General features: G+C 41.6%; 1 protein-coding gene across 1 annotated transcript in view; it reads right to left on the minus strand.

Moving 5' to 3' along the window:
- The window catches only part of TNR (tenascin R), a 189,671-nt gene extending 175,847 nt beyond the window's left edge, over nt 1–13,824 (minus strand). The window contains exons 1-2 of the mRNA XM_044301949.1: nt 13,344–13,824; nt 3,863–4,333 (exon numbers count right to left, since the gene is read on the minus strand). Of these exons, the coding sequence (XP_044157884.1) occupies nt 3,863–4,333; nt 13,344–13,824 (952 nt within the window). The remainder of the gene's footprint in view (nt 1–3,862; nt 4,334–13,343) is intronic.
- Between the last annotated feature and the right edge of the window lie 13,658 nt (nt 13,825–27,482).

Here is a 27,482-nt window from a genome sequence, read left to right on the forward strand (position 1 = left end):
ATAATGGGGACCATGTATCTCTCTAAAGCAGAAAACGAAAACAAGACATCAGAAAATATGATGCTCAAAGTGTGCCTCGTGTTTATTAATGTACTGAAACTGATTACATCCTAAATCCAACAGCTTCAACCCTTTCCATTGTGTTATCTAAAATGGTAGATGTAAGCAGTCACAAAATACTGCATAAACATTATGGGGGTGATTTATTATCAAATATACGCCAATTTTTGGCATATATCAGTTGCAGATTCGGTTGCAAAGGGGATTTGTGGCAGAATCTGTGACTTTTCCCTGCTCACGCCAGGTCTAAATAAGGGGACAAAGAAGGGGGCAGGCTGGCAGGCTCTTCTCGTTTATCATTTTCTATGCCTGTTTTACGCATAGAAAATTATCTAAATCTACACCAGCAAGGGATCTGGCGTAGATTTAGTCAGGCGGTGAATACACCTAAGTTATGTGCAGTATGGTGCCTCTACATAGCTTCGGGGCATCCACCACTAGCACAGGGGTATTAAGACTGGTGTCTAAAACACTGGTCTTAATAAAAGACCCCATATGTCTCTAGATGGGAAAAAAATAACTGCTTTAATTTCCGACTCCTTGATATGAACTAGGTGAATATACTGTATGCGTTCCTTTCCATATGATTAACTACAAAACCATGCACGGAAAAGTTGCACCATGCCCTGTATCTCACATGGATCCAGAAATTTTCCCATTCATTGGTCCAATTGCTCTGCTAGGTGTATTTCAAGCTGGCAGATTAGGGGGCATGCACTTTCTCATTTTTCGCCTCAGGCAGCAGAAAGGCTAAGTGCACCTCTGGCTGTACCCGTATTGCAGACGGCAAATGATGGGTCCACAATATACGGGCACTGGCCGTTATTTGCAAAAGATAGGACATGTCCTATCTTTTGTGGAGCAGAAGCACAGATCGGAAGCCCACGGAAACCCTCCAAAGCACTTCTGTTGGTTTTCTGCTCCGAGGTTCAGCACCCTGTTTAGTGGATCATGGACCCATTCTAGTAAATGGGTCTGAATCCACAGCATGGAGTGCACACGGTCAGTGCTTGTATATAGCAGTCCACAGCACAGTAATGGAGCCCTTATGTTCCTCTGAATGAGACCTTATTGTGAGCCAAAACCAGATGCGGGTCAAAAAGGCAGATACCTTATCTCGGAGTAGGCTTCACTACTGGTTTTGGCTCACAATAACTGATGGAAATAACTGATCAAATGACTGACGTGTGAATTGAGCCTTAGAAAGGTATTGTCATGTACTATATGATGTCTGATTTTCATTTTTTATATCAATTATGGCATAACCCCTTTAAATGATTTAAGGTTAGAGTGCCCTGTATCCCCTAACAATGAAATCCGGTATTATGGGAATATGGTGCAGGCTACTGAACAATGCTATAGGTTGGACTGGTGACTACAACACGGAAAACTGAAGGAAAACCTTCTTCAGTCATTTTCATTCACAACGGTAGAAGCGTCAGACGACTTTTTACGACTACAGCCTTCAAAGAGTATTAATTCAACACGGTTATCCCAGAATCCACTTCCCTTGTTATATCCCATTGCTGCATTCTTCTGTGGACGCGCTGCCCTATGGGACGCCCTCTTTGACTGCTTTTCAGTTCTACAGAGGATATACATCAAGTATTGGTTTATTAAGAAAGTGTTAAAAATCTTCCAGTCTTCCTAGCTGGATAAGGTTGCTGGAAAGAATTGGGTCTCTGTGTTGGAGAGCGTTCTAATACTGCAGGTGCTTTCCTTTCAGATCCGAGACCCCCCGCTAGGTCTTTCAGAAGTTGTTTTCAGCCTCTGAAGCTAAATGGAAATGTGTTTGCACCGGTGACACACAGAACACAGAATGTAAACATCAGACCTCTGTGGATATTGAGACGTTGTCAGATTAGAATAATAATTTACATGTAGTCCGTAAAACTTGTATATTATACTTGTATTATATTTGGCAGGGGTTTTGTTCGTCTATACTCTATAGCTTTTATTTTCACTCCTGTTGATTAAAATTAGATCACAAAAGCACAACAGTAGGGCAGATTTTTTGGCAGAGGTCTTCGAAACGCTCCTACACTCATTTAGGAGGAATAATGATCGTCTCGGTTGTCCTCAGTCGATTTTTGGCTTTACATTTTGTATTAGATAAAAAGAATCAGCTTGCATGCAGTCCAATCCCCGGGAAAAACCTTTAAAGTGTCACTGAACTTTTCAATAACTTTTCATATGTCAAAGTAAGATATCAAAGGGTTTGATCAGTAGGGGTCTGACTGATGAGACCGCTCAAATGAGGAGAGAAGTGCTCTCACAGCAGGCTCTCTCTTTTGGCTTCAGAGCTCAATAGAAGTCTATGGGCTGGTCTTGGGTTTGTCTCCAGCAGTTAGGAAAGAGAGCGCGCTATGTGAATGCTTCTCTCTCCTTGTTCTAACGATTGCTTGGTGTATCAGCACTTAGATCCCCATGATCTATGGGCCAGTCTTGGCTTTGTCTCCTGCAATTTGGGAAGAGAGCATGCTATGTGAGCGCTTCTCTCTCCTCGTTCTAGCAATCAGTCGGTGTATCAGCACTTAGATCCCCACGATCCATGGGCCGGTCTTGGCCTTGTCTCCTGCAGTTAGGAGAGAGAGCGTGCTATGTGAGCCCTTCTGTCTCCTCGTTCTAGTGATCGGTCCATGTATCAACGCTCAAACCCCCGCTGATCTATGGCCCGGTCTTGGATTTGTATCCAGCAGTTAGGAAAGAAAGAGTGCTATGTGAGTGCTTCTCTCTCCTTGTTCTAGCAATCAGTCGGTTTATCAGCACTTAGATCCCCATGATCTATGGCCAGTCTTGGCTTTGTCTCCTGCAATTTGGGAAGAGAGCATGCTATGTGAGCGCTTCTCTCTCCTCGTTCTAGCAATCAGTCGGTGTATCAGCACTTAGATCCCCACGATCCATGGGCCGGTCTTGGCTTTGTCTCCTGCAGTTAGGAGAGAGAGCGTGCTATGTGAGCCCTTCTGTCTCCTCGTTCTAGTGATCGGTCCATGTATCAACGCTCAAACCCCCGCTGATCTATGGGCCGGTCTTGGCTTTGTATCCAGCAGTTAGGAAAGAGAGCGTGCTATGTGAGTGCTTCTCTCTCCTTGTTTTAGCTATCAGTCGGTGTATCAGCACTCAGATCCCCACCAATCAAAACCTTTGATGTTTGGCTATGACCTATAAAAAGATTATTTTCAAGGTGACACTTTACATCTTTTAAAGGGATGGTATCAAACTCTAGATCTGTGTTTTTACCTAATGTTTTAAAAAAAAACATGATCTGCAATCCTAATGTCAAAAAAACGAATATAACATTTGATTGGAAACTGGTCATTACAGACTCAAGATGCACATAAGGGGTTAAACACTAATGGATGCCGTCGCCCATCACACATCATGCTGTCCAGCTTACATAATCTGAGTTTGGGGAAGCATTTAGCTGAAAAGGACATTTGGAATCACTTTAGTCACCAGTAGAGGGAGCTGACTACATACTGTTGAGAAGATAGTATGCAGTAAGCTTCCAGGCTCCCTCTAGTGGTCACTAAAGGCACTTAGGATGTGGAAGGCAGCTTGACCATCAGTTCCATCCACCCTATGCCCTGTGGGAATGCCCTTGTCTACCTCTATGCCAAAAATGCATTTGAGAGGTGCGTATTAAACTCAGAGATTCACAGTATAAAGTTCCTGATACTCCATGAATATCAGTGGAGAATGATATTTCTTCTATTACACGTTCATACATTTTGTACTTTTATTTCTTTAACACATTTGGATCAGGTTAGGCATATCTTAAAAAAAATATGTTTTTTCTTACCTTCTGAACAATCCTGCCCACTGTAACCCTCCTCGCACTCACAGACACCCTCCTGGCATTGCCCTCGCCCACTGCAGGCATTCACACACCACATGCGCCCGCAGTCCTCTCCGGCATAACCATCCTGGCAAACGCAGGTCCCATTGGCACAACGTCCTTTTCTCAAACAGTCACCTGGGCAGCGGAGCTCTGTACAGCCGGTACCGGTGTATGGTTCTTGGCAGACGCATTGCCCGTCTTGACAGTGCCCATGCGGGCTGCACTCCTCAGGGCATAACAGATCTGTGCACCACTCCCCTGTGTAATCCGGCTCACACACGCAGATGCCCTCTATGCAGGTACCTCTTCCGGAGCAGCCTAGGGGACACAGAGGTTCCGAACAGTTTTCACCTCCCCAACCTTGGCTGCATACGCAGGAGTCCAGACTATAGTTTCCATGTCCACTGCAGGGAGGTGCAAATTCAGTGAGACCTGTAATGATGGGGAAATAAATCCTTTTTAGTCACCATATAAGAACAACAAGCAAAATATTTTATACAGCATACGCAGAACAGAGGGGCCTATAATAAAGATCAATCTGCCCCTCATTATGGGGCTGGACTTTGAACCTTATCCCACTCTCCCAATGCATCAGAACGGCACACACAGAAAGATACATTTGTTGCAACTTGTAGACATGTTAGATACTTTTCCTTTCACTATCTCATTCCATATTTTACGCCAAAAAATGTGCCTATTCTTAAAGGGGTTGTCCCATCTCTCTGTTTCTATGGTAAGATGGGACTAAGCGTTGGCCACAGGTGGCCAGGTTTACGGAATTGGCTGAATGGACCTGTGCGCCGCCGTTTCCGTAACTCCCACTGTAGTGGACTAATGCCATGCAAGCAGCTCCTGGAGTTACGGAAGCAGCATAGCTTGTTCATTGTACATTAGTGCATTGATGAATGAACCTCAGGAACAAAACAGATTAAGGCCTCTTGCACTCGAACGTTGTGCATCCTTTCCGTGCATTGGGGACCGCAATTTGCGGTCCCCAATACACAGGCAACGTCTGTGAGGCGGCCGGGACGGATCGAGACCCATTCAACTTGAATGGGTCCATGATCCATCCGCACCGCAAAAAAATAGAATGAGTTCTTTTTTTTTTTTGCGGTGCAGAGGCACGGAGAGAAGCACCACGGAAGCACTCCGTAGTGCTTCCGTGGGGTTTCCGGTCCGCATCTCCATGATTGCGGACCCATTCAAGTGATGCGGAGTGCACACGGGCAGGTGCCCGTGCATTGCAGACCCACCCTATGTGGCCCGCAATACGGCCAAGGGCACACAACGGCTGCGTGCAAGAGGCCTAAGGGAGTTTTCTGTTTGCATCATCATTTTTTTAAATAATAATTTATGAAGGTTTCTGTAATTTCTTAATTCCAGTTGCTCTGAGGGTGTGTATTTTCTGCTGCAGCTATCTTCCTATCACAGACCAGGGGGCCTGTCCTTCCTGCTGCAGCCTCCCCCCCCCCTCTTCCTCCCTATCAAAGGTCAGGGGGCAGGTCTTTTCTGCAGCATCTCTCTCCCTGTAACTGTCATAACTTCTAATAGTAGATGCAGCTGACGGATGGAACTGAGCATGTGCGACCACCTCAGCAAGGTTACACAGCAGGTGGCGCAGTGGCTGCACAGAATATTTATTTACATGCAACCACAAAAGTATTCAGGGCTAGGCACTGGTTTGAAAAACAGAATATTTTTTCGTGGGCCGACCAAAATTTTTCTTTTTTCTGGACAACTTATCCCAAAATCACGGACAGCGAATATTTTTCGTAATGAATGCTAAAGATTGTAAGTAATACATGTCTATAGCTCAGTATACTGATACGAACTCATTACCAGGATTTGCTGTGAGCTGTAAAATTATGTAAAATGATGCTAATTACCACCAAAATAATCTAGTCCAGCACCACCAGCCTAAAAAAATAAAAATATCATGGACATATTTATTATTTTTCACAGACACAGAAAAAACATTGACTATTTTTACGGACTGTCGAGAAATTTCTGGACGGTTGGCAACCCTGGCCAACCCCGTTAAGATACATATGTATAGACTAGATATACATACATTTTTTTGCGTTTTATTAGACGTCTCCAGATTGTTTGACCCGTAGGGTATTATACTAATTGCTTGTTTCTTTCATGCATCTATGACATCGTAATCAAAGAATTCACATCCTATCATTTCTCCGTGTTTGCCCTTTCATTGCCTCGTGCATTGATTCTTCTCTGCGCTGCTTCATCCTCTCCTCTTTGCCTGGAATGTTCATCAATATATCCGACTGTTACTTCCTTTGCTACTTAACAAACCACTTTTTCCCACTGACCATTGCATCGACCTGCCAACCTTCTGCTCAGAGACCTGTGTGTAATAAGATTGCCGAGGCTCCATCCTTCATAAATACTTGTCGGAGGACTATTAATTAGGCCTGGCTGTAGTCCTGCACTCTCCTACCTAGCAGAGCTCTCCTGGGTGCCTTCTAAGCAATTTCCTACGTTGGTTGCTGTCTTTATGTAAATGTGGCTACCAATCTGTACTACGCATCCATCATCCTTTCATTAGAGATTTACGCTGTCTCACAACTTTGCTCTAAGAGCAGAATTTGACCCAATGTGCTACCTCTGTTTTCCTGAACTTCAAGAAATGTATCTACTATCACGTAGGGGTTTGGACGTTCTCCAAGTAACAAGTGTCTCACCTCCAGTTACATGAACAAACACAAACAAATGGCGCTGGGAATATAATACCTACTGCAAACAGTGTATTCCTATAAAGTAAAGAGTTGTCGCTAACCTGTTGCGCTCCAGCTGAAGGCTGTGAGTATGCTGAGAGTTGTAGTCCTGAAACAGCCAGAGAGCCTCCAAGCTGGTATTAAATGTTATTTTAATATAATTCAGTATGGAAAACGAGTTACTTGACTTCTGTTAGAAAAATGCTCCGATTGTGCGATATTTTCTCTTTACTTTACATTACAATGGCGCCCCCTGGTGTTTAATCTGTATAGCAATGTGCATGTCCACCTGCTGAGGTGGACGCACATGCTCAATTTCATCCTTCAACTGCCACCACCCCTATCTTAGAAACTGTGACTTACAGTGAAGGAGCTGCTGCAGAAAGGATACCCCTCTCAAGAAAGGTCTTGCCCCCGTGGAAAGGACACTTCCCCTGAGAAAGGACATGCCCCCAAAGCTTCCCTGAGCTGACAACCAAGATACAATCTAGCAGAGGAATTGGATCAATGAATGGGGAGATCTCTGGATCCATGTGAGGTACAGGGCTGGTTCAGGCTTTGTTAGAAAGCGATAGTCATGTACTATACGCTGTCTGATTTTCATGTTTTACATCACTCAAGTACAGCTTGAGCCCCTGCGTTCCATGCTGAGATTGTCTATTAGTGTCTTGAATTTTTAAAAGGTGAATCTGGTGAATCTTCATTAATGCATACTAAGACTAAAGAAGATTAAAAAAACAATGCATTAAAAAAGGGTCTCTCTCTCTGTGTATTGACTGTATATAATATACTGTATATATGTATTATTATTATTATGTATTTATATTATTATATATTTAATAAGTGTAATGTACAGTATATATTGTATATAACAAGCTCCCCCTAGTGGTGGCTTCATACTCTATCATTGCCTGTAGGATATCATCTTGATTGTTAGTAACAGAAAACTTTGCTTAGCATTATTTAAAAAAGTGTATGTTTTAAAAGGGAATGTGTCATAAGAAAACGATCTATTGTTTAAATCATGTTTTTATGTTAAACAATTTTGAAACCTTTTTTGCAAATTAGTCTTTTAATTTACCAATTCGCTAACTACGTATTACACAGATACCTAAAACTGTGCAATTTTAACGCTGGCCACTAAGTCTAATAACACGTTGAGACTTCCTGTTCTGTGCAGGTAATTTTTCAGTAACCATCTCATTATTATCAGGATTACAATGACAGGTATAATTTGGATGTATTTCTGGAGTGTAATAATATTACAGGCTATAGCTACTAGAGAGGGATCTTTGATCCAGGGAGTTATTCTGATTGCCTGATTGGAGTCGGGAAGGATTTTTTTCCCCCTAAAGTGGGGAAAATTGGCTTCTACCTCACAGGGTTTTTTTTTTTGTTGCCTTCCTCTGGATCAACTTGCAGGATAACAGGCCGAACTGGCCTTATGTACTATGTTACTATGTTACTATTTCTGATCTATATTTTACAATAGGCAATATCACAGCTTATCTACAAACCGGATTCCCAAAAAGTCGGGACACTAAACGAATTGTGAATGAAAACTGAATGCAATGATGTGGAGATGGCAAATGGCAATATTTTATTTGTAATAGAACGTAGATGACAGATCAAACGTTTAATCCGAGTAAATGTATAATTTTAAAGGAAAAATACGTTGATTCAAATTTTCACGAAATCAACAAATCCCCAAAAAGTTGGGACAAGTAGCAATAAGAGGCTGGAAAAAGTAAATTTGAGCATAACGAAGAGCTGGAAGACCAATTAACACTAATTAGGTCAATTGGCAAAATGATTGGGTATAAAAAGAGCTTCTCAGAGTGGCAGTGTCTCTCAGAAGCCAAGATGGGTAGAGGATCACCAAGTCCCACAATGTTGCGCAGAAAGATAGTGGAGCAATATCAGAAAGGTGTTACCCAGCGAAAAATTGCAAAGACTTTGCATCTATCATCATCAACTGTGCATAACATCATCCGAAGATTCTGAGAATCTGGAACAATCTCTGTGCGTAAGGGTCAAGGCCGTAAAACCATACTGGATGCCCGTGATCTCCGGGCCCTTAAACGACACTGCACCACAAACAGGAATGCTACTGTAAAGGAAATCACAGAATGGGCTCAGGAATACTTCCAGAAACCATTGTCCGTGAACACAATCCACCGTGCCATCCGCCGTTGCCAGCTGAAACTCTACAGTGCAAAGAAGAAGCCATTTCTAAGCAAGATCCACAAGCTCAGGCGTTTTCACTGGGCCAGGGATCATTTAAAATGGAGTGTGGCAAAATGGAAGACTGTTCTGTGGTCAGACGAGTCACGATTCGAAGTTCTTTTTGGAAATCTGGGACGCCATGTCATCCGGACCAAAGAGGACAAGGACCACCCAAGTTGTTATCAACGCTCAGTTCAGAAGCCTGCATCTCTGATGGTATGGGGTTGCACGAGTGCGTGTGGCATGGGCAGCTTGCATGTCTGGAAAGGCACGACCAATGCAGAAAAATATATTCAGGTTCTAGAACAACATATGCTCCCATCCAGACGTCATCTCTTTCAGGGAAGACCCTGCATTTTTCAACAAGATAATGCCAGACCACATTCTGCATCAATCACAACATCATGGCTGCGTAGGAGAAGGATCCAGGTACTGAAATGGCCAGTCTGCAGTCCAGATCTTTCACCTATAGAGAACATTTGGCGCATCATAAAGAGGAAGGTGCAACAAAGAAGGCCCAAGACGATTGAACAGTTAGAGGCCTGTATTAGACAAGAATGGGAGAGCATTCCTATTTCTAAACTTGAGAAACTGGTCTCCTCGATCCCCAGACGTCTGTTGAGTGTTGTAAGAAGAAGGGGAGATACCACACAGTGGTGAAAATGGCCTTGTCCCAACTTTTTGGGGATTTGTTGACACCATGAAATTCTGATTCAACATATTTTTCCCTTAAAATTGTACATTTTCTCAGTTTAAACTTTTGTTCCGTGATTTATGTTCTATTCTGAATAAAATATTAGAAGTTGGCACCTCCACTCATTGCATTCAGTTTTTATTCACGATTTGTATAGTGTCCCAACTTTTTTGGATTTTGGAATCCGGTTTGTACTCCTTCCTGACTTCTCCACAGGTCACAGATAATGCATAAAAAACTCTCCCATAGAAGTCAGAGAGGTCCCTCCTGTCTATTGTGTCTATGCAGGGGCAGATTGGGAACTTAAAGTGGCCCTGGAAAAAAAAAACTAAAAGTAGCCCCATGTTGTAGGTGGGTCTGAATTGACAGAAGACAGGACAAAACAAGTAGGCAGTGCCTGCAATACCATAGTACAGCACAGAAAACCTCCCCAGCAGAATTAAATACCACTGGACGACACAAAATACTGCCGCCCCAACCACAGTATTCAGTTGTATAACAGTTGAGTTTAGGAGGGCACCTGTGGCTGTTGAGCATCAGATCATTATGTACCTGCTCTGCAGCTATCAAGACGGCTTGAGTGGCCCCCTGGGCATTGGCCTACTGGGAAATTTCTCTGTAGGGTCTATGGCCAATAGGCCCCTGTGTCTATGGCCCATGCAGCTGCTCTCAAACAACCGCCAGCCATGACATATTATTAGGTCTAGTGGCCAGTGTGAAAACTGCACAGGATTTCTTTCTTCAAAAATATAAATAGGTATATGGAAAAAAAAATATTAAATTACCAAACATTCTACAAAAAAATGTTTAACATAAAAACGTGTCTTAAACAATAGGTAATTTTCCAATGACAAGTTCTCTAGGGAACCTTTGTCTACTACTAACACCATGGGCCGGACAATTTCAGGCAAGTAGTAGTCCTCAGTGAGTTGCGGCATGTTTAGCAACAGTTTAGTGCAGCAGAAATCTTGTAACGTTTAGATTTTCTAAAATAAATGGATGTTATTAAGTAACAGGAATGGTATACATATTGAGCTCTCACTGGGGAGAACACAGCTAATGGATTGGGGGCTGTGCGGCACTGAGCCGTAGATGTGTTGCACACAACTGGATCCTTCGTAAACAATGTATCAGCTCCGAGAACTGGATAAGTATCTGGTTTATGTAAGAGCTGTTGAGTGAATGTGCGGTGAAGACAGATTTACTGTAATGTCTCTTCTCTCTAGCATCATACAATGGCAACCTATGATAGAATCAAAAAACACCTGACACCTGAAACATACTATATAGGTAAGTCAGATGTCAGCTGAAGTTTTCTGTTGCGCTGCCTCAGTTGCTCTTCTCTTCTTGTGTGTGTGATTGTAATCATTCATATATAGAGTTTAAAGGGGACCTATCAACAGGAAACGGCAGCACATTCTGCAGGCAGCATGTTATAGAGCAGGAGGAGCTGAGCAGATTAATATATACAGTGCTTTGCAAAAGTTTTAGGTGGGTATGGCCCCCACAGAGCCCTGATCTCAACATCATCCAGTCTGCCTGGGATTACACGAAGAGACAGAAGGATTTGAGCAAGCCTGCATCCGGAGGAAATCTGTGGTGGGTTCTAAAAGATGTTTTGGAACAACCTCCGAGTTTCTTCAAAAACTGTGTGAAAGTCTACCTAGAGGAACTGATGTGGAAGGCAAAGGGTAGTCACACCAAATTTTGATTTGATTTAGATTTTAATTTAGTTCATTAACATTGCATTGCTTCTACTTTTTAAACCATTCTTATGTTGCAGCATTTTTCTCCACACTTGTCTAAAACTTTTCTCCAGTTTTATGGGAAAAGATTCAGCAAAACCTGCAGTTTATTCAGTTATATGTCTACTTTTTCTGAGGTCAGTAGCCATGTGTGTGGTCTTCTCAGTGACTGACCGCTATATAGGTATACACACTTACACAACGAGCTACGGGTGGGTTTACACAGGCCGACTGAGCGGCCAATTGTCGGGAGGGAAGTAAGTTTTCCGTCCCGACAGTCAGCTGCTCATTCAGTGAAGAAGACTGCGCATATACATGCAGCGATCTCCATCACTGTATGAGGACGAGGGATCACTATCGCGGTCCCTCGTCCTCATACAGAATTATTGTTTCTGGGCAGCAGATCGCTGTTTAGACCACAAGATCTGCTGGACTACATGATCGGTGGTGCCTGCATGAACAACAGGATCACCCAATGATTGAGCGTTTCACTCTCACATTGCACATTTACATAGCCAGATTGTCGGAAACGACCATTCACAGGAACAGTTGTTCCCGATAATCTGCCTGATTCTTGGGCTGTGTAGATGCACCGTAAGAAAGAGCAAAGATTTAATGAACCAATTACAAGTTTTACTGAAACCGCATAGAGCAGAAACTAATTCTATTTCTGCACAAATTATTTGTAGTACCTGATTCCTAAAAATGTAGAAAAACAACTTTGTTTCCAGCTCAGTGCACGAAAAGTGATGTAGACCTGCTCTTGGTCAGGAGGATGCTGCAGCCATATGCCCTCAGTGGCCATATGTACAATTGCTTTTGATGTGTAGTTCTTGCACACATGAACACTGAGACCAGTAGAGATGGCCTTGTGGTTCACATTCATCAGGTGGGACAGGACAGCCAATTGAGACGTTTCAGCAGCCATTTTACATTCTGTGTTTTGCCAGTGTAGGGAGAGGTTGCTGTGTGGAGCAGGGACAGACTGTTAGGGACACCAAATGCTAGCTAAATATCTCGTCAAAAGACAACTTTTCCCATTTCTTTTATACAAAGTTGGCATTTGACCGAGATATTTATCTCACCCAGCATGGGTATATGTAAAATGACACCCCAAAACACATTGCCCAACTTCTCCTGAGTACGGCGATACCAGATGTGTGACACTTTTTTGCCGCATAGGTGGGCAAAGGGGCACACATTCCAAAGAGCACCTTTAGGATTTCACAGGTCATTTTTTAGGGCCCCTAGAATGCCAGGGCAGTATAACAACCCCACAAGTGATCCCATTTTGGAAAGAAGACACCCCAAGGTATTCCGTGAGGGGCATGGCGAGTTAATGGAAGTTTTTATTTTTTGTCACAAGTTAGTGGAATATGAGACTTTGTAAGGGAAAAAAAATCAATAAAAAAAATCATCATTTTCTGCTAACTTGTGACAAAAAATAAAAAGTTCTATGAACTCACTTTGCCCATCAGCGAATACCTTAGGGTGTCTACTTTCCGAAATGGGGTCATTTGTGGGGTTTTTCTACTGTCTGGGCATTGTAGAACCTCAGGAAACATGACAGGTGCTCAGAAAGTCAGAGCTGCTTTAAAAAGCGGAAATTCAAATTTTTGTACCATAGTTTGTAAACGCTATAGCTTTTACCCAAACCATTTTTTTTTTTACCCAAACATTTTTTTTTTATCTAAGACATGTAGAACAATAAATTTTGAGAAAATTTATATATGGATGTCTTTTAAAAAAAAATAATTTACAACTGAAAGTGAAAAATGTCATTTTTTTGCAACAAAATTGGTAAATTTTGATTAATAACAAAAAAAATAAAAATGTCAGCAGCAATGAAATACCACCAAATGAAAGCTCTATTAGTGAGAAGAAAAGGAGGTAAAATTCATTTGGGTGGTAAGTTGCATGACCGAGCAATAAACCGCTAAAGTTGTGGAGTGCCGATTTGTAAAAAAGGGCCCGGTCACTAGGGGGGTATAAACCTGTGGTCCTTAAGTGGTTAAGATGGGATACCAAGAAAAAGTTCATACCTGTGGCCTCTGCATCTTGACATCCTCTCTCATTACATCGTTCCTGGAGTAACATCACCTCCCTCTCCAGAGCTTCAATCCTGCTCAGGAGATGCTGTACGGACTGTGGAGCTGTGTAGCACTGACATAACCTCTGTGGGACACGGATACTGTGTGTAAAGGTGATCTGGCTCCCAGCATCTGGTGTATTTTCTGTCTGTTGAGAAACCCAACTTGCATCTTCAGGAGATTCTGGTTCCATTGTGCATGGAAATCCAAGAGGGACATTGAAGTTGTAGACATGATTAAAAACCAGAGGTTGGTGTCTAGTACTAGATGCTGTCAGATTCACCCCATCTCTGCCAGAAAGTTGAATCCCTGGTATCTGACTGTTGGTCACTTCAGCAAAGCACTTTGAGTGTCCCATTATACAAAGAAACACAATGAGGTGTACTCCAACCTGTAGTGGACCAAGGGCGCTCCTTGCTCCATCGCCCCCCATCTTCTCCAGACGAGGATAGCACAGCCAAGGACCAGGGGTCTGTCAACAAATAATGGAAATATATATTAGATTAATGACCTTTAAGAAAGACTAATTGAGCCAATAACTATTCATGAAGAGTATTATCATCAGGTCATGGAATGTCTGGTAGCAGTAGCTCCAAAGTCAACTAGACTTGTTTAGAAACTTTCGAGATATTTTACAGTACCATTGATCCAAGTGGCTTCCTTAGGTAATCTTTTGGAAAAAGCTCCTCAGCGTTTGTACTCTTTATTATGCATATTTCAGATAGGATGCATGATAAGTGTATGATTGCCAGGAGGGGAAGTTCTAGCTAGGATGGTGTGTGGTGAGTGTGGAAGCACCTCTAACTGCTCCTGCTCCAAGGGTTTCAAGGACTAGCTTTAGTTCCAATTCTCCTGTGAGACCACTACTTCAAAATGACTGCATGAATACGAAAACTCCAGAAAAGCTGCAATGTTTACAGTAAGCAGAGTGATCAGCAAGCCACAGCTTTTTAGATCCTGCTGCAGGTGAGGGACTACAGTTCAGACACCTAGATAAAATCCAGGAGAGACAAAGTGAAAACCTGCATTACACAGTAGACACCTACATCCACAAGTTGCAGCTTATAGGGAGCAAAAGATTGAGGGAGTACACTGTGACACATCATCTCATCAGGGACACTACGACTTCCATCCTCTGCACCGGCTCCTCAGGGGCTCACTGCACATGATAGACCAGCTCTTACAGAAACACCAGTCTCGTGATTGTGTGGATCCTATCAGTAGGTTTTTCAGTAATCAGGCACATATCTTATCCTGTGTATGGAGGATAATTGTTGATTTTGGGAGACCCCTTCAACTAGTACTGCATTCAGTAGAGAACTATATTATAAAGTACAATTTTTATTAGAAAGTATAAAGGACAGATGGAGATGTCCTTTTTTTAATTCACTCCTAGTTTTCGGCCTCCAAAACTGCATCAGGAAACCTGAAAGTGTGGCTGAACCGATATGATCAGTTCAAAATAAAGAATATACTTCAATATGTATTATAGATGCATATGTAATGACACTGCTACATATTATAGGCTGTTAGATGTTAGTTAGACAAGTACTGATGCACTGTAAAGTTCACTCATTAATAACATACTCTAGGAGAATGGAGAAGTACCTGTTACACCAAATTAATGTCCTGTTTACTGATCAGGAACCGTGCTGTTTGCTTCCAGACATCTCTGCATGCCAGTATAATTATGTCTCCATGGGATTTGATAACAGCTGGTGTGTTAGCTCCCATTAAATCCAATTTACACAGATTTTTTTTTTTACTGCTGGTAATAGATGAGAACAACTAGGGCAGCATTTCCTAACACATGATAGATGGACCCTGAGGGGTATGTACCACTTGCTTAGCAGTGCTTTCCTGATTTATCTCCTGGTTCAGAACAGGATCATCAATGGAGCAGAATGAACCTCTGTTCTGGTCCTGCTGAATAATTTTGAAAGCTGTGGGTAAAACCCACAGCAGTAGCCAGGAATGTACACAGATCTCATGGGGCCCCATAGCAAAACTTAGTATGGGACACCCTGCCCAAACCAATTTCCTAGTACAAGTGTGCAAGGCAACGAGGAAAACGAGGAAAGAGCAACAACCCAGATTTCTTACAAACTTTAGCAATTTTCTTTATTAAATGGATTTTTTAAATATATATTGTTAGTGTAATTTCAGTTCATTTTTAATATGTTATAGGGATGGGTTTTTAAAGATTTTTGTAATATACTTTATTAAGGAAAGATATCTTTGTACTGGAAATTGGGTGCAATGAGTCCTCTTAGCAGTCTGTCTTCAGTATTCAGTTCACCTGTGAGGTGTCTGTAACGGGGGCAGCATTCAACCTGCAGTAGACTATGTCTCTTGGTAGGTTTTGGTAGTTCTCTCCTGTGGTTATTTATACTGCTTTATTGACTATTATTAAGCATGTACGTTGTTATATACAGTACAGACCAAAAGTTTGGACACACCTTCTCATTCAAAGAGTTTTCTTTATTTTCATGACTATGAAGGCATCAAAACTATGAATTAACACATGTGGAATTATATACATAACAAAAAAGTGTGAAACAACTGAAAATATGTCATATTCTAGGTTCTTCAAAGTAGCCACATTTTGCTTTGATTACTGCTTTGCACACTCTTGGCATTCTCTTGATGACCTTCAAGAGGTAGTCACCTGAAATGGTCTTCCAACAGTCTTGAAGGAGTTCCCAGAGATGCTTAGCACTTGTTGGTCCTTTTGCCTTCACTCTGCGGTCCAGCTCACCCCAAACCATCTCGAATGGGTTCAGGTCCGGTGACTGTGGAGGCCAGGTCATCTGGCGCAGCACCCCATCACTCTCCTTCATGGTCAAATAGCCCTTACTTTCAAAGTTTTCCCAATTTTTCGGACTGACTGACCTTTATTTCTTAAAGTAATGATGGCCACTCGTTTTTCTTTACTTAGCTGCTTTTTTCTTGCCATAATACAAATTCTAACAGTCTATTCAGTAGGACTATCAGCTGTGTATCCACCTGACTTCTCCACAACGCAACTGATGGTCCCAACCCCATTTATAGGGCAAGAAATCCCACTTATTAAACCTGACAGGGCACACCTGTAAAGTGAAAACCATTTCAGGTGACTACCTCTTGAAGCTCATCAAGAGAATGCCAAGAGTGTGCAAAGCAGTAATCAAAGCAAAAGGTGGCTACTTTGAAGAACCTAGAAGATTACATATTTTCAGTTGTTTCACACTTTTTTGTTATGTATATAATTCCACATGTGTTAATTCATAGTTTTGATGCCTTCAGTGTGAATCTACAATTTTCACAGTCATGAAAATAAAGAAAACTCTTTGAATGAAAAGGTGTGTCCAAACTTTTGGTCTGTACTGTATATTCTGTATTATTTATTATCTCAACAGTACATGCTTTAATTTAAATGGTTCAAGAGGGGCTGCCTTATGATTATAATTTTGGTATGAACTTTTATGAGGTGGATAATATTACCTTGTAGAGCCTTGTAGAGTGTAACCTACACCTGATTACTTTTAACATACTCCATGCTATTGGGCGATGTGCCCCCTGTAGATTTTCTGCATTTGATTTCCATCTTGTCGTTTTCTCTTTGGTGATTAATTTATTCCATGATCTGAACTAATAAAGTTTTCAATTTATATATGTTTATATAATATGGCCGTATGGATTTCTTTAGTGTTTTGCAATGATGTTTAATATCCATGGGCAATAAGTCTATTTTTTGAGGTTGTTGTAGGTTTTCAGTTCTACTGTGCACTGAAGACTCCTGTGTGTAACATACAGAGGCTTCCTGCCTGCCTCTTGTCTCTCTGACAGACCCTGACTATGAACATGTGCCCAAACTAGTACTGCCCATTACCTTGCCTATCTCACCTGTTACAAACATGCATCTTCAGCGCTTAGTAGAACGCTGAAGACTAAAGACAGATTCTCCATAGCAATGCTCAGTAAGTTTAGCTAAGAACAATCTTTAAGCCCTGTTTTCCAGTAGAAAGAAATAACTTTTTACTAATAAAGTATATATAAAAAAGTTTAACATTTTAATTGAAAAAATAAATATTGTAATAAGAAAAGCTGCCCTTCGCCTTACCCATTTTATCTGACCTCAATAGCAGAAAATGTTGAACAAGTCCTTCATACAGTAAATATGAGAGCTCTCAGAACACAATATTTCTCAATGAATTTACAACACACAACGCAGAAATACATTTATAAACCTCCCCATACAGACATTCTGCCTGAAGTAAACACTAGGGGGAACCCAGTGCTTAAGAATTTATACAGTTACCACTGACTGCAATGGAAGCTTTAAAAATCAGTTCACTTGGCTCTCCCCAGTGGCAGCTGCATAAAAATACAATGTTTTATGTAGGGAGTAGAAAAAGATTAGCTCAATTGGAGCCCTGTATTAGAAAAATTAAAGGCTATTTACACCTTTGGAGGCATTTATTCTTTATGATTGCATTTTACTCATTTTTAGCTAAAACCATACTTTTAATTGGCCTTTATTTAAAATATTGAGACGTTCTGTCACAAAGAGTTAACTGTTTTTCTAACTGTGTGACTGGTACTTTCACTTTGTGTCAGTCATCTAATAAACCTTATCTCTAAACTTATTTAAGCCACATTCTTATCAGTAAGATAAAGATTGAGCCATAATGAGTTTTTGTAATGTCAGAGAGCAGAGATAAGGAGCCAATCGGCTCCCCAACTGACATAAAAGAAAGAAAATCCACAGGCTGCTACTAGAGCATCTCAGCTATGTACAGAAAATAGGGTTCCATATTTTTAATAAAGTCCGATAGAAAAAATATATTTTTTAGCTCAAAATGAGTACAATGCAATAATAAAAAAAATTGCCCCCAAAGGTGTACATAGCCTTCAAAGCTCTGACCATTAGGAAGATTTGTTAAGAAAGTAATATATTTTAAAGACTTGCACCTCTTCTGTGTTTTGGGCCCACTCCTCATTTTGGCTTAAAATACTGGCGCATGATGGACATTATTGATATGACAAGCTCTTATTGGCTTCTCACTTGTAGCTTTATTATTATCTCTAAGTCTCATTCATTTGTTCTGTAAGCTTTCTTTTAGGTTTTCCGAAACAGTTGTAATGACATAGTTGATTTTCTATGTTATCAAGTGAACTTGAATCACATTTGTAACATTTGATCCTAGCCTCAGGGGTGCTTCTTTGAAATGTTTCTGACTTGGCTTTCGAACGCTTGAGAAATAATGAACTAGAGGGCTTAAGGTTACTTCAAGTTCCAAAACTAGGAAACAAGAAATATAAAATAATACCAGGTTGAAACTAAAGAAGTACACGATGTTTACAGGCAAACAGTAGAAAAAGTTCAAAAAGTCAACAACTATCAATGTCAACCATTAAAAGGGGTTTTCTGATATATATTGATGGCCTATCCTCAGGATAGTTCAGAATATCAGGTCGATTTGGGTCTGACACCTGGCACTCCCACTGATCAGCTGTCTTAGTCAACCAATGGCACCAGAAACTATACAATAGATAGAGCCAGAAGCATTGTCTGGTGACCATGCTGGGCTACTGCAGCTCAGCTCCTATTCAGCTGAACAGGATCTGAGCTGCAGAAGGCCACCACTGGAAACTACACAGTGGACTGAGCCTTCCATCTACTTTATTGTTTCCCACAACGGCGGCTACCTGAAACATTTTTTTTCCCATTATAACATGGTTATATCAGAAAATAACATAATGCTTAAGACGGAATGCAAAAGGGACACTTTTAGAGGCATTGTGTTTTGCATTCCGTCATAAGTTGTTATGCTCCCATTGACTTCTGTAATGACAGAATACAAAACAGAATACCTCTAAAGGTGTCCCTTTTGAATTTCATCTTAAGAATTACATTATTTTTCTATGTAACCATGTTATAATGGAAAATAAAAAAGTAATTCATAAATCACCTGAACCACGAACCCGGACTTCAGTGAATAAGTCTGGGTTCGGGTCCGGGTACCCGAACTCGTAAAGTTCGGTATAAACTCATCCCTAGTGTGTACAAATTTTTGTCTGCATTTTCCCTAAAAAATATATATATACAGTCAGGTCCATAAATATTGGGACATCTACACAATTCTAAAAATTTTGGCCCTATACACCACCACAATGGATTTGAAATGAAACGAACAAGATGTGCTTTAACTGCAGACTGTCAGCTTTAATTTGAGGGTATTTACATCCAAATCAGGTGAACGGTGTAGGAATTACAATAGTTTGCATATGTGCCTTCCACTTGTTAACGGACCAAAAGTAATGGGACAGAATAATAATCATAAATCAAACTTTTTAATACTTGGTTGCAAATCCTTTGCAGTCAATTACAGCCTCAAGTCTGGAACACATAGACATCACCAGACGCTGGGTTTCATCCCTGGTGATGCTCTGCCAGGCCTCTACTGCACTGTCTTCAGTTCCTGCTTGTTCTTGGAGCATTTTTACCTTCAGTTTTGCCTTCAGCAAGTGAAATGCATGCTCAATCGGATTCAGATCAGGTGATTGACTTGGCCATTGCATAACATTCCATTTCTTTGCCTTAAAAAACTCTTTGGTTGCTTTTGCAGTATGCTTTGGGTCATTGTCCATCTGCACTGTGAAGCGCCGTCCAATGAGTTCTAAAGCTTTTGGCTGAATATGAGAAGATAATATTGCCCGAAACACTTCAGAATTCATCCTGCTGCTTTTGTCAGCAGTCACATCATCAATAAATACAAGAGAACCAGTTCCATTGGCGGGCATACATGCCCACGCCATGACACTACCACCACCATGCTTCACTGATGAGGTGGTATGATTAGTTCCTGGTATAGCAGTTCCTTTCCTTCTCCATACTCTTCTCTTCCCATCACTCTGGTACAAGTTGATCTTGGTCGCATCTATCCATATGATGTTGTTCCAGAACTGTGAAGGCTTTTTTAGATGTCGTTTGGCAAACTCTAATCTGACCTTCCTGTTTTTGAGACTCACCGATGGTTTACATCTTGTGGTGAACCCTCTGTATTCACTCTGGTGAAGTCTCCTCTTGATTGTTGACTTTGACATACATACACCTACCTCCTGGAGAGTTTTCTTGATCTGGCCAACTGTTGCGAAGGGTGTTTTCTTCACCAGGGAAAGAATTCTTCGGTCATCCACCACAGTTGTTTTCAGTGGTCTTCCGGGTCTTTTGGTGTTGCTTAGCTCAACGGTGTATTCCTTCTTTTTAAGAGTGTTCCAAACTGTTGTTATGGCCACGCCTAATGTTTTTGCTATCTCTCTCAAGGGTTTGTTTTGTTTTTTCAGCCTAATGATGGCTTGCTTCACTGATAGTGACAGCTCTTTGCATCTCATCTTGAGAGTTGACAGCAACAGATTCCAAATGCAAATAGCACACTGGAAATTAACTCTGGACCTTTTATCTGCTCATTGTAATTGGGATAATAAGGGAATAACACACACCTGGCCATGGAACAGCTGAGAAGCCAATTGTCCCAATACTTTTAAGTGGGAGGCACATATGCAAACTATTGTAATTCCTACACAGTTCACCTGATTTGGATGTAAATACCCTCAAATTACAGCTGACAGTCTGCAGGTAAAGCACATCTTGTTAGTTTCATTTCAAATCCATTGTGGTGGTGTATAGAGCCAAAAATGTTAGAATGGTGTCGATGTCCCAATATTTATGGACCTGACTGTATATATATTGTGACACAGTAAAGGGAGTTGTATGGGGAGGCAGGTATTTTCCACCCAGTGTGTGCTGCTGGACTGATTAGCGGCCAGGTGGGGTCAACTTTAAAAGACAACTGGGTTCAGCAGAAAGGATCTCTGTATTGGGATCTGAGGCTTGTGCTGGGCTTGGAGGTCTGAGACCAGTGTGAGGGGATACAGGCCGCCTAAAGTCTGGTTATGGATGCTTTGAGGCAGAACTGCCAGCTGGGTGTAAACTAACACCAAAACCAAAAGGTGACTTTTTGTGTTGAATGTGACTTTTTGTTTATGAACTTGCCAAGAGTGTGAATAAACACCGAACTGTTTGATTTCAGAACTGGTTGGTGCCTCTATACTGTGTCCCCTTTTATCCTGTCTACCAGAGCGAATCCCCACTATATATATATATATATATATATATATATATATATACGTATGTATATTCCACACACAGTTTTAATAAGAATAGAAGTGTCAGAACATCACTTAAAATAACTTTAATAGTCAATGTACGATATATCTGCTGACAAATGGTACCTGAAGAAGGTAAAATTCATCCCACAGAAATAGAGCATATCTCTACGGCGATAAACGTAATGCAAAAATAAAAGATTCTTTTAGTCCTCCAGGGGTTAATAAAGAGGGTGTGCACTTCATAAACCAGATGTATAACCATTCTGGAATACAACCACTGATACACGAGGCTAGCGCGTTTTGCAGCACTGAATATAATGTACATGTAAGTGTTTTGCTGTACGCACTTGGCTGACATACTTTCATGGGTGATTATATTATGATGGAATTAACTTTTATCTTAATGTTTCAAATGTCTTTTTTTTATTTAATTTTTTTAGATAAGAGCGGCATAATGGAAGATATAATTAGTAAGATACTAGAACATAGCTCAAATCTGGGCAGAACCATACACATTTACTTCAGAGACCTGGCGCCAGGAATTGGGCACCAGACCTTTTAGGTTGCATTTTATTTGGTTAAGATAAGGGTATACATTTAGTTTTACTGAAAGCTAGTGTTAATAGCGTTTTTATATTTTTGTTGGAGGCATCGCTACCTGGAACCTCACTGTGGGAGTCCCAGTAGAAGATATCTCACTGCTGATAAAAGATGGACAAGGAAGGGGAGAGGAGTATGATATTGTAATATACCATTGTACAGATGTAATCGGCTCAGCTCAAGCGACCCTCAGGAGTCCTGATTTCTTGTATGGTAGTTCTCTTGATGAATGTGATGAGAGCAGCGAAAACATTATACAGCACCCCACAGTATACAGCACCCCACAGTATACAGCCCCCCATAGTATACAGTAGAGCAGTATAGCACCCCACAGTATACAGCACCCCACAGTATATAGTAGCTTACAGTATATTAGCATAACAGCCCATGTCCACTTTTCCTGATGCAATCTTCACAAAAAAAGCTCCACAGTTAAGGCAAACTTCTCCTGCAGCAACACTCCTGGTAAAAAGAAAGGACCTTTGATGACCTCATAGCCATGCAACCAGTAATATTGCTAGATTACTGGTCCCATGGTAATGATGTCATCTAAGGTCCTTTCTCCTAAGAGAATCACAGCTCTCACAGTACGCTGCCTGGAGTGTCGGCAGGCATGCCATGGCAGTACACCCCTGTGTAGCTGACAGCCTGACACCCGGGGCAGTGGCTAGCAGGGCTTAAGAGGCAGCTGCCTTGGGCCCCCCAGGAGCAAATGGGCCCGGGGCAGCAGCCCCTTTTGCCCCTTGTTAAAGACTGCTATGGGAGTTTAGGAATATTTGTACGGTCATGAAATTCAAGACCATGATGCTTTGTAGCAAGATACTACATTGATACCTCTCCAAGTATAAGCGGGGCTTACATGTGGAACCCTATTGCCCTATTACCCTTTTGCTGTTATGGATGGAAAGGGAAGTGGCAGCTAGTTAAAGGATTATTTCAGGCTCAGAGCAATATTTCCTGTTTCTTAAAGTGGTATTCCAGCAAAATAGAAATTATGCTGCCTATCGGATGGTGCAGGGTCCCTGCTGTGCTCCACTTCCTGTTGACTTCTCGACACGGCAGGAAATCATTGTGAATGCCACTCAATCACTGGCTGCAGCTATGATCGTCCAGTTGATTAACAGCCATTTACTGCTCTGTTGAGATTTTTATTTTATTTTTTCACAGCAATAGGATCCTGCTAGGAGTAATTTTTATTTTAAATATCCCTTTAACCTTACAAGCTGTTTCTGCAGTGTTTTGTATTTGGCATCACGCAGTATGAGTGAGAGGTTTTGGTGCATTGCTGCTTTAATGTGCCCCTTGCTAACTGAGCCACCATTCATTCCCTCCGTCCTGGCTTACATTATCTTCTACTTAAGGCAGCACAGGCACCTGGATATCTGAAAGGCCATTCTGCTCTCCCAAACAGATAAAATACCTGCCACATGGCTGCTGTTTGGAAACCCATCTGCACTTTGCAGCCATGTATGAAAAATAATGTGTGCATCTTCTTCCTGGGAGAGACGTCAGCTACTGGGGTGTCTGCAAGTGGTACTGTATCAGGGACAGAGCAAAATGACTCTATTGATAAAAAACTAACCTTAGGTGGATGGATAGATAAAGAAAAAAACTCCACGGCAATTCCAAAATAAAAAAAATGATTGTTTATTCACCAGATAGCAACGTTTCAGTCCTCTCAATGGGACCTTACTCAAGCAGGTCCCATTGAGAGGACTGAAACGTCGCTATCTGGTGAATAAACGATCCTTTTTTTATTTTGGAAGTGCTGTGCAGTTTTTTTTATTTTTGCCATTGGTGGATCGCCTTCCAAGCCGCTGGCACTCCATAACTACTCTAATACTGCTGTGCTGCCCATCACACCTCTTGTTTGTTAGATAAATAGATATGGGATGAGCTGTGGCGCAATCAGGTGAAGTTTCAGGCAAAGTAGTATTTTTAAAAGGCGTTATCTTTATTGAAGAAAGTTTCTTTTTTCAGGGATGCGTTTCGGGAACGAAGTGGTCCCTTCATCAGACCAAGAAACACCAATAGTTGACTTTTCTTGGTCTGATGAAGGGGCCAGTTCGATCCCGAAAAGCGTCACCCGAAAAAATAAACTTTCTTCGATAAAGAAAACACTTTTTAAAAATACTACTTTGCCTGGAACTTCACCTGATTGTGCCACAGCTCATCCCATATCACCTTTCATACAGTTGTTCTGCCTGCACGACGTGCCTGAGGGAGGAAGCCTGGCTGCATCGGTACCAATTACTATAGGAAATTCTGGGTTTTGTGCTCTCAGCGCAACTCCATAAGGTGAGCACCTTTAATCTAGCTCCTAGTCACCCTATGCTACCGCTCCTGCCCATGTACAGTGCTTTCTGTTTTGTGGATAGGTAGATAAGATGGAGGGATGGATAGGTGGATAAGACAGATGGATAGATAGAACAGACAGATAGATAGATAAGATTAGATAGATTGTATACTAGCCAGGAGGCCTAAAGGACTATCTCAGATGAATGGAGTCCCATGGATATGTTTAATGTACGGTATATGTCAGCATGGCACATAGACGTTGGGGGCCCTGCTACAGGTTTTACATTGAGGCCCAGGAACTTCAAGTTACATTATTAGAATATAAGATAGACGTCATTGCAGCCCCATGAAATAGGACTTTGGAGGGACATTTAGCAATTGTCTAGATTCTAATCTAATCTAGTCTTTGAACTGCACTATTCTATCAGATTTATAAAATCTATATTCACCCTTTTCTCCTTGTTACTCAGCTTCCCAGGCTTCGGACAGCACATCCACATAGTTTAACAGCAATAAAATCCTTCCTCCTATATTACTGCACAGCTGGGCAGATGTACTATTAGCTGGGTAATAACCCAATGAGTATAGGAGATATTTTTTTTTGCATTTTAAGTTTTATTGTAATATTCACTTACAAAGTCATGAAAGCCGCCTCTGGATATAAAGGAGAACTGGCAAATGTCCGTAAGCTCACAAAGCCTATTGCACATTCTTTTCGTAACATATGTACCATTTCTAGCATAAATGCCTTTTATCCTTATGGGTTTTTAGCTGGTTGCAGTACCAGAAGGTCTGGTCGAACAATATGACTTATTAAATATGGCCCTAAGTGCTCTCACAGTCCATCTGTTATCTGAAGGAGGCAGAATGGGATTGCTTACTCGTACTGCTCCCCTAACCCTGGAATTACAAGTGTAATGCTCATAGCAAACTGGTTCCAACCCATACAGCTGTATAGCCATACCCAGACACAACATCTGTGCAATACAAGACCGCAGAGCTGCTCCGCTTCCTTACACTTACTCCAGACAAATGGCCGGAACAAGATGGCTACAAACTGCCAGTGCAAGCTGGCTCGGAGAATAGCAGGGGAGCAGAGATCCTCATTACTGGGTGCCTAAGGGAAAGATGCTCTGCTGCTAAGAATAATTAGTTCCTTCTAATCTCTAGAGTATCCGGCTCCAGAGGAAGGGGCCAGGGGCAAACTCAGGCTAATGAGTAGAGATTTTCGGAGATTGCAAGAAGATAACGATAGAGAAGACAGGAGTGAAGGTAGAGATATATGAGAGAGACGTTAAAATCATCAGTCACAAGCATGATACAATGGAGGTGGCATTGTATGAATGTGAGACTATAAGCTCTTGTAGGAGATACAGTCATGTCTTGGAATCTGGATAAAAAACAAAACAAAAGAAGAGATGTCATCCCCATCACACAAATGCCAAATTAGACCCCTACAATTAATTCAGAACCCCAGATCCCTCAAAGACCCAAGACCAGTCCCTACAATCAATCAAACCCAGGACAATGCCTCTAAAATAATTCAGACCTCAGACCAGCCCCTACCAGTAATCAAACCCAGGACCAGACCTCTAAAATGAATCAGACAGCAGACCAGTCCCTACAATTAAGTAAACCCAGGACCAGACCTCTAAAATGAATCAGACAGCAGACCAGCCTCTACAATTAAGTAAACCCAGGACCAGACCTCTAAAATGAATCAGACCAGCCTCTACAAGTAATCAAACCCAGGACCAGACCTCTAAAATAAATCAGTCTCCAGGCCAGCCCAATGGATAACAACCAGTTAGCAGCATATAGTACAGTCCCAGCAAGGACACAGGATGGCTCGGATGACAGCGATTCACCTTTCCACTGACTTTCCAGGGATAAAACCTCTGAGACTTTGGGGGGACCCAAGAGCAACTACCCCAGCCAGTAGGACCCCGCTCGGGCACCCACCGAGAGGAGGTAGCGGCAAGCTTAGGTAGGCCGACCATGCACAGCAAGGCATTTGGCCAGGTGACCCGATCGTTCCAACCTAGACTCTCCAGCCAAACCCGTAGGCTCGAGGTTGGGCAGGAGAGCAGTCCACCGTAATTACTAATGGATATTCACATTTACGTCACCACCGATTCTAGATCACAGTATTAAAAGGGAAGCTAAAATAAAATAACAAACCAACTTTATTGTGTTATTTGCTAAAACGGGGAAAACTTACACAAGGATAATTCTGATCCAATGCTATACATCGGAGCTATCACAGTGCAATCTCACTGTTAAGCTGAATACATGTGTCTGTGCAAGGCTGCCTACACTCCTATAACTATTGCTGGGCATAGCCCCTAACAACAGCTCAGACCACACTATGTATCAGCAATGTGTAGCTCCAGTATAGTATCACTAATGAGGATCAATGGTAGCTGATTGTGTATAAATAAGTGTGTACAGAAGTATATAAATATATCAAGTTACCAACAACTGAGCAACAACCATAAGAACAGCTCTCTCCCAGCTTCCACAGGCAAGGTCACCTAATGTAGCTTCCTTTGATCACTGTACAGTAAGTCCATAGTGATATGAACATTTTTATCAACTTTACAAAAGAGGGCAACTGACTGGTCACTCATTTTTTAGTTTTTTTGGGGGGAAAATGCCCTTTAAGGCTTGATGTGATATCTAATTGCTAACATAATAGAGGTTTGACTCCAACCTGTCAAAGGAGTGACATGATCAATATTTATGGCATGAGGTGGCAGGTATTATGTGTCAGACATTTCATACATGGTGTCACTAATTGGCTGAAAAAGTCACAATATCTACGTCCAAATACTGTGATTCCAAACTGCTTCTGACAGGGCCTGATCACTTGTCTCTGAGTCAATGCAGCTAGAGAATGATGGCATTTGGATGGGTATGCCGTATGATCTAGCAACAGTAATCACTCCCTGCTGGCTGCACATGTTCAGCTATTGAGAAAAAAAACCCTACGAGGGATGGACTTAGATTGACCTGAGGTCCTACAGTCTGGAAATACAG

This window comes from Bufo gargarizans, chromosome 7, assembly GCF_014858855.1.
Source record: "Bufo gargarizans isolate SCDJY-AF-19 chromosome 7, ASM1485885v1, whole genome shotgun sequence".
In the NCBI taxonomy this organism is placed as follows: domain Eukaryota; kingdom Metazoa; phylum Chordata; class Amphibia; order Anura; family Bufonidae; genus Bufo; species Bufo gargarizans.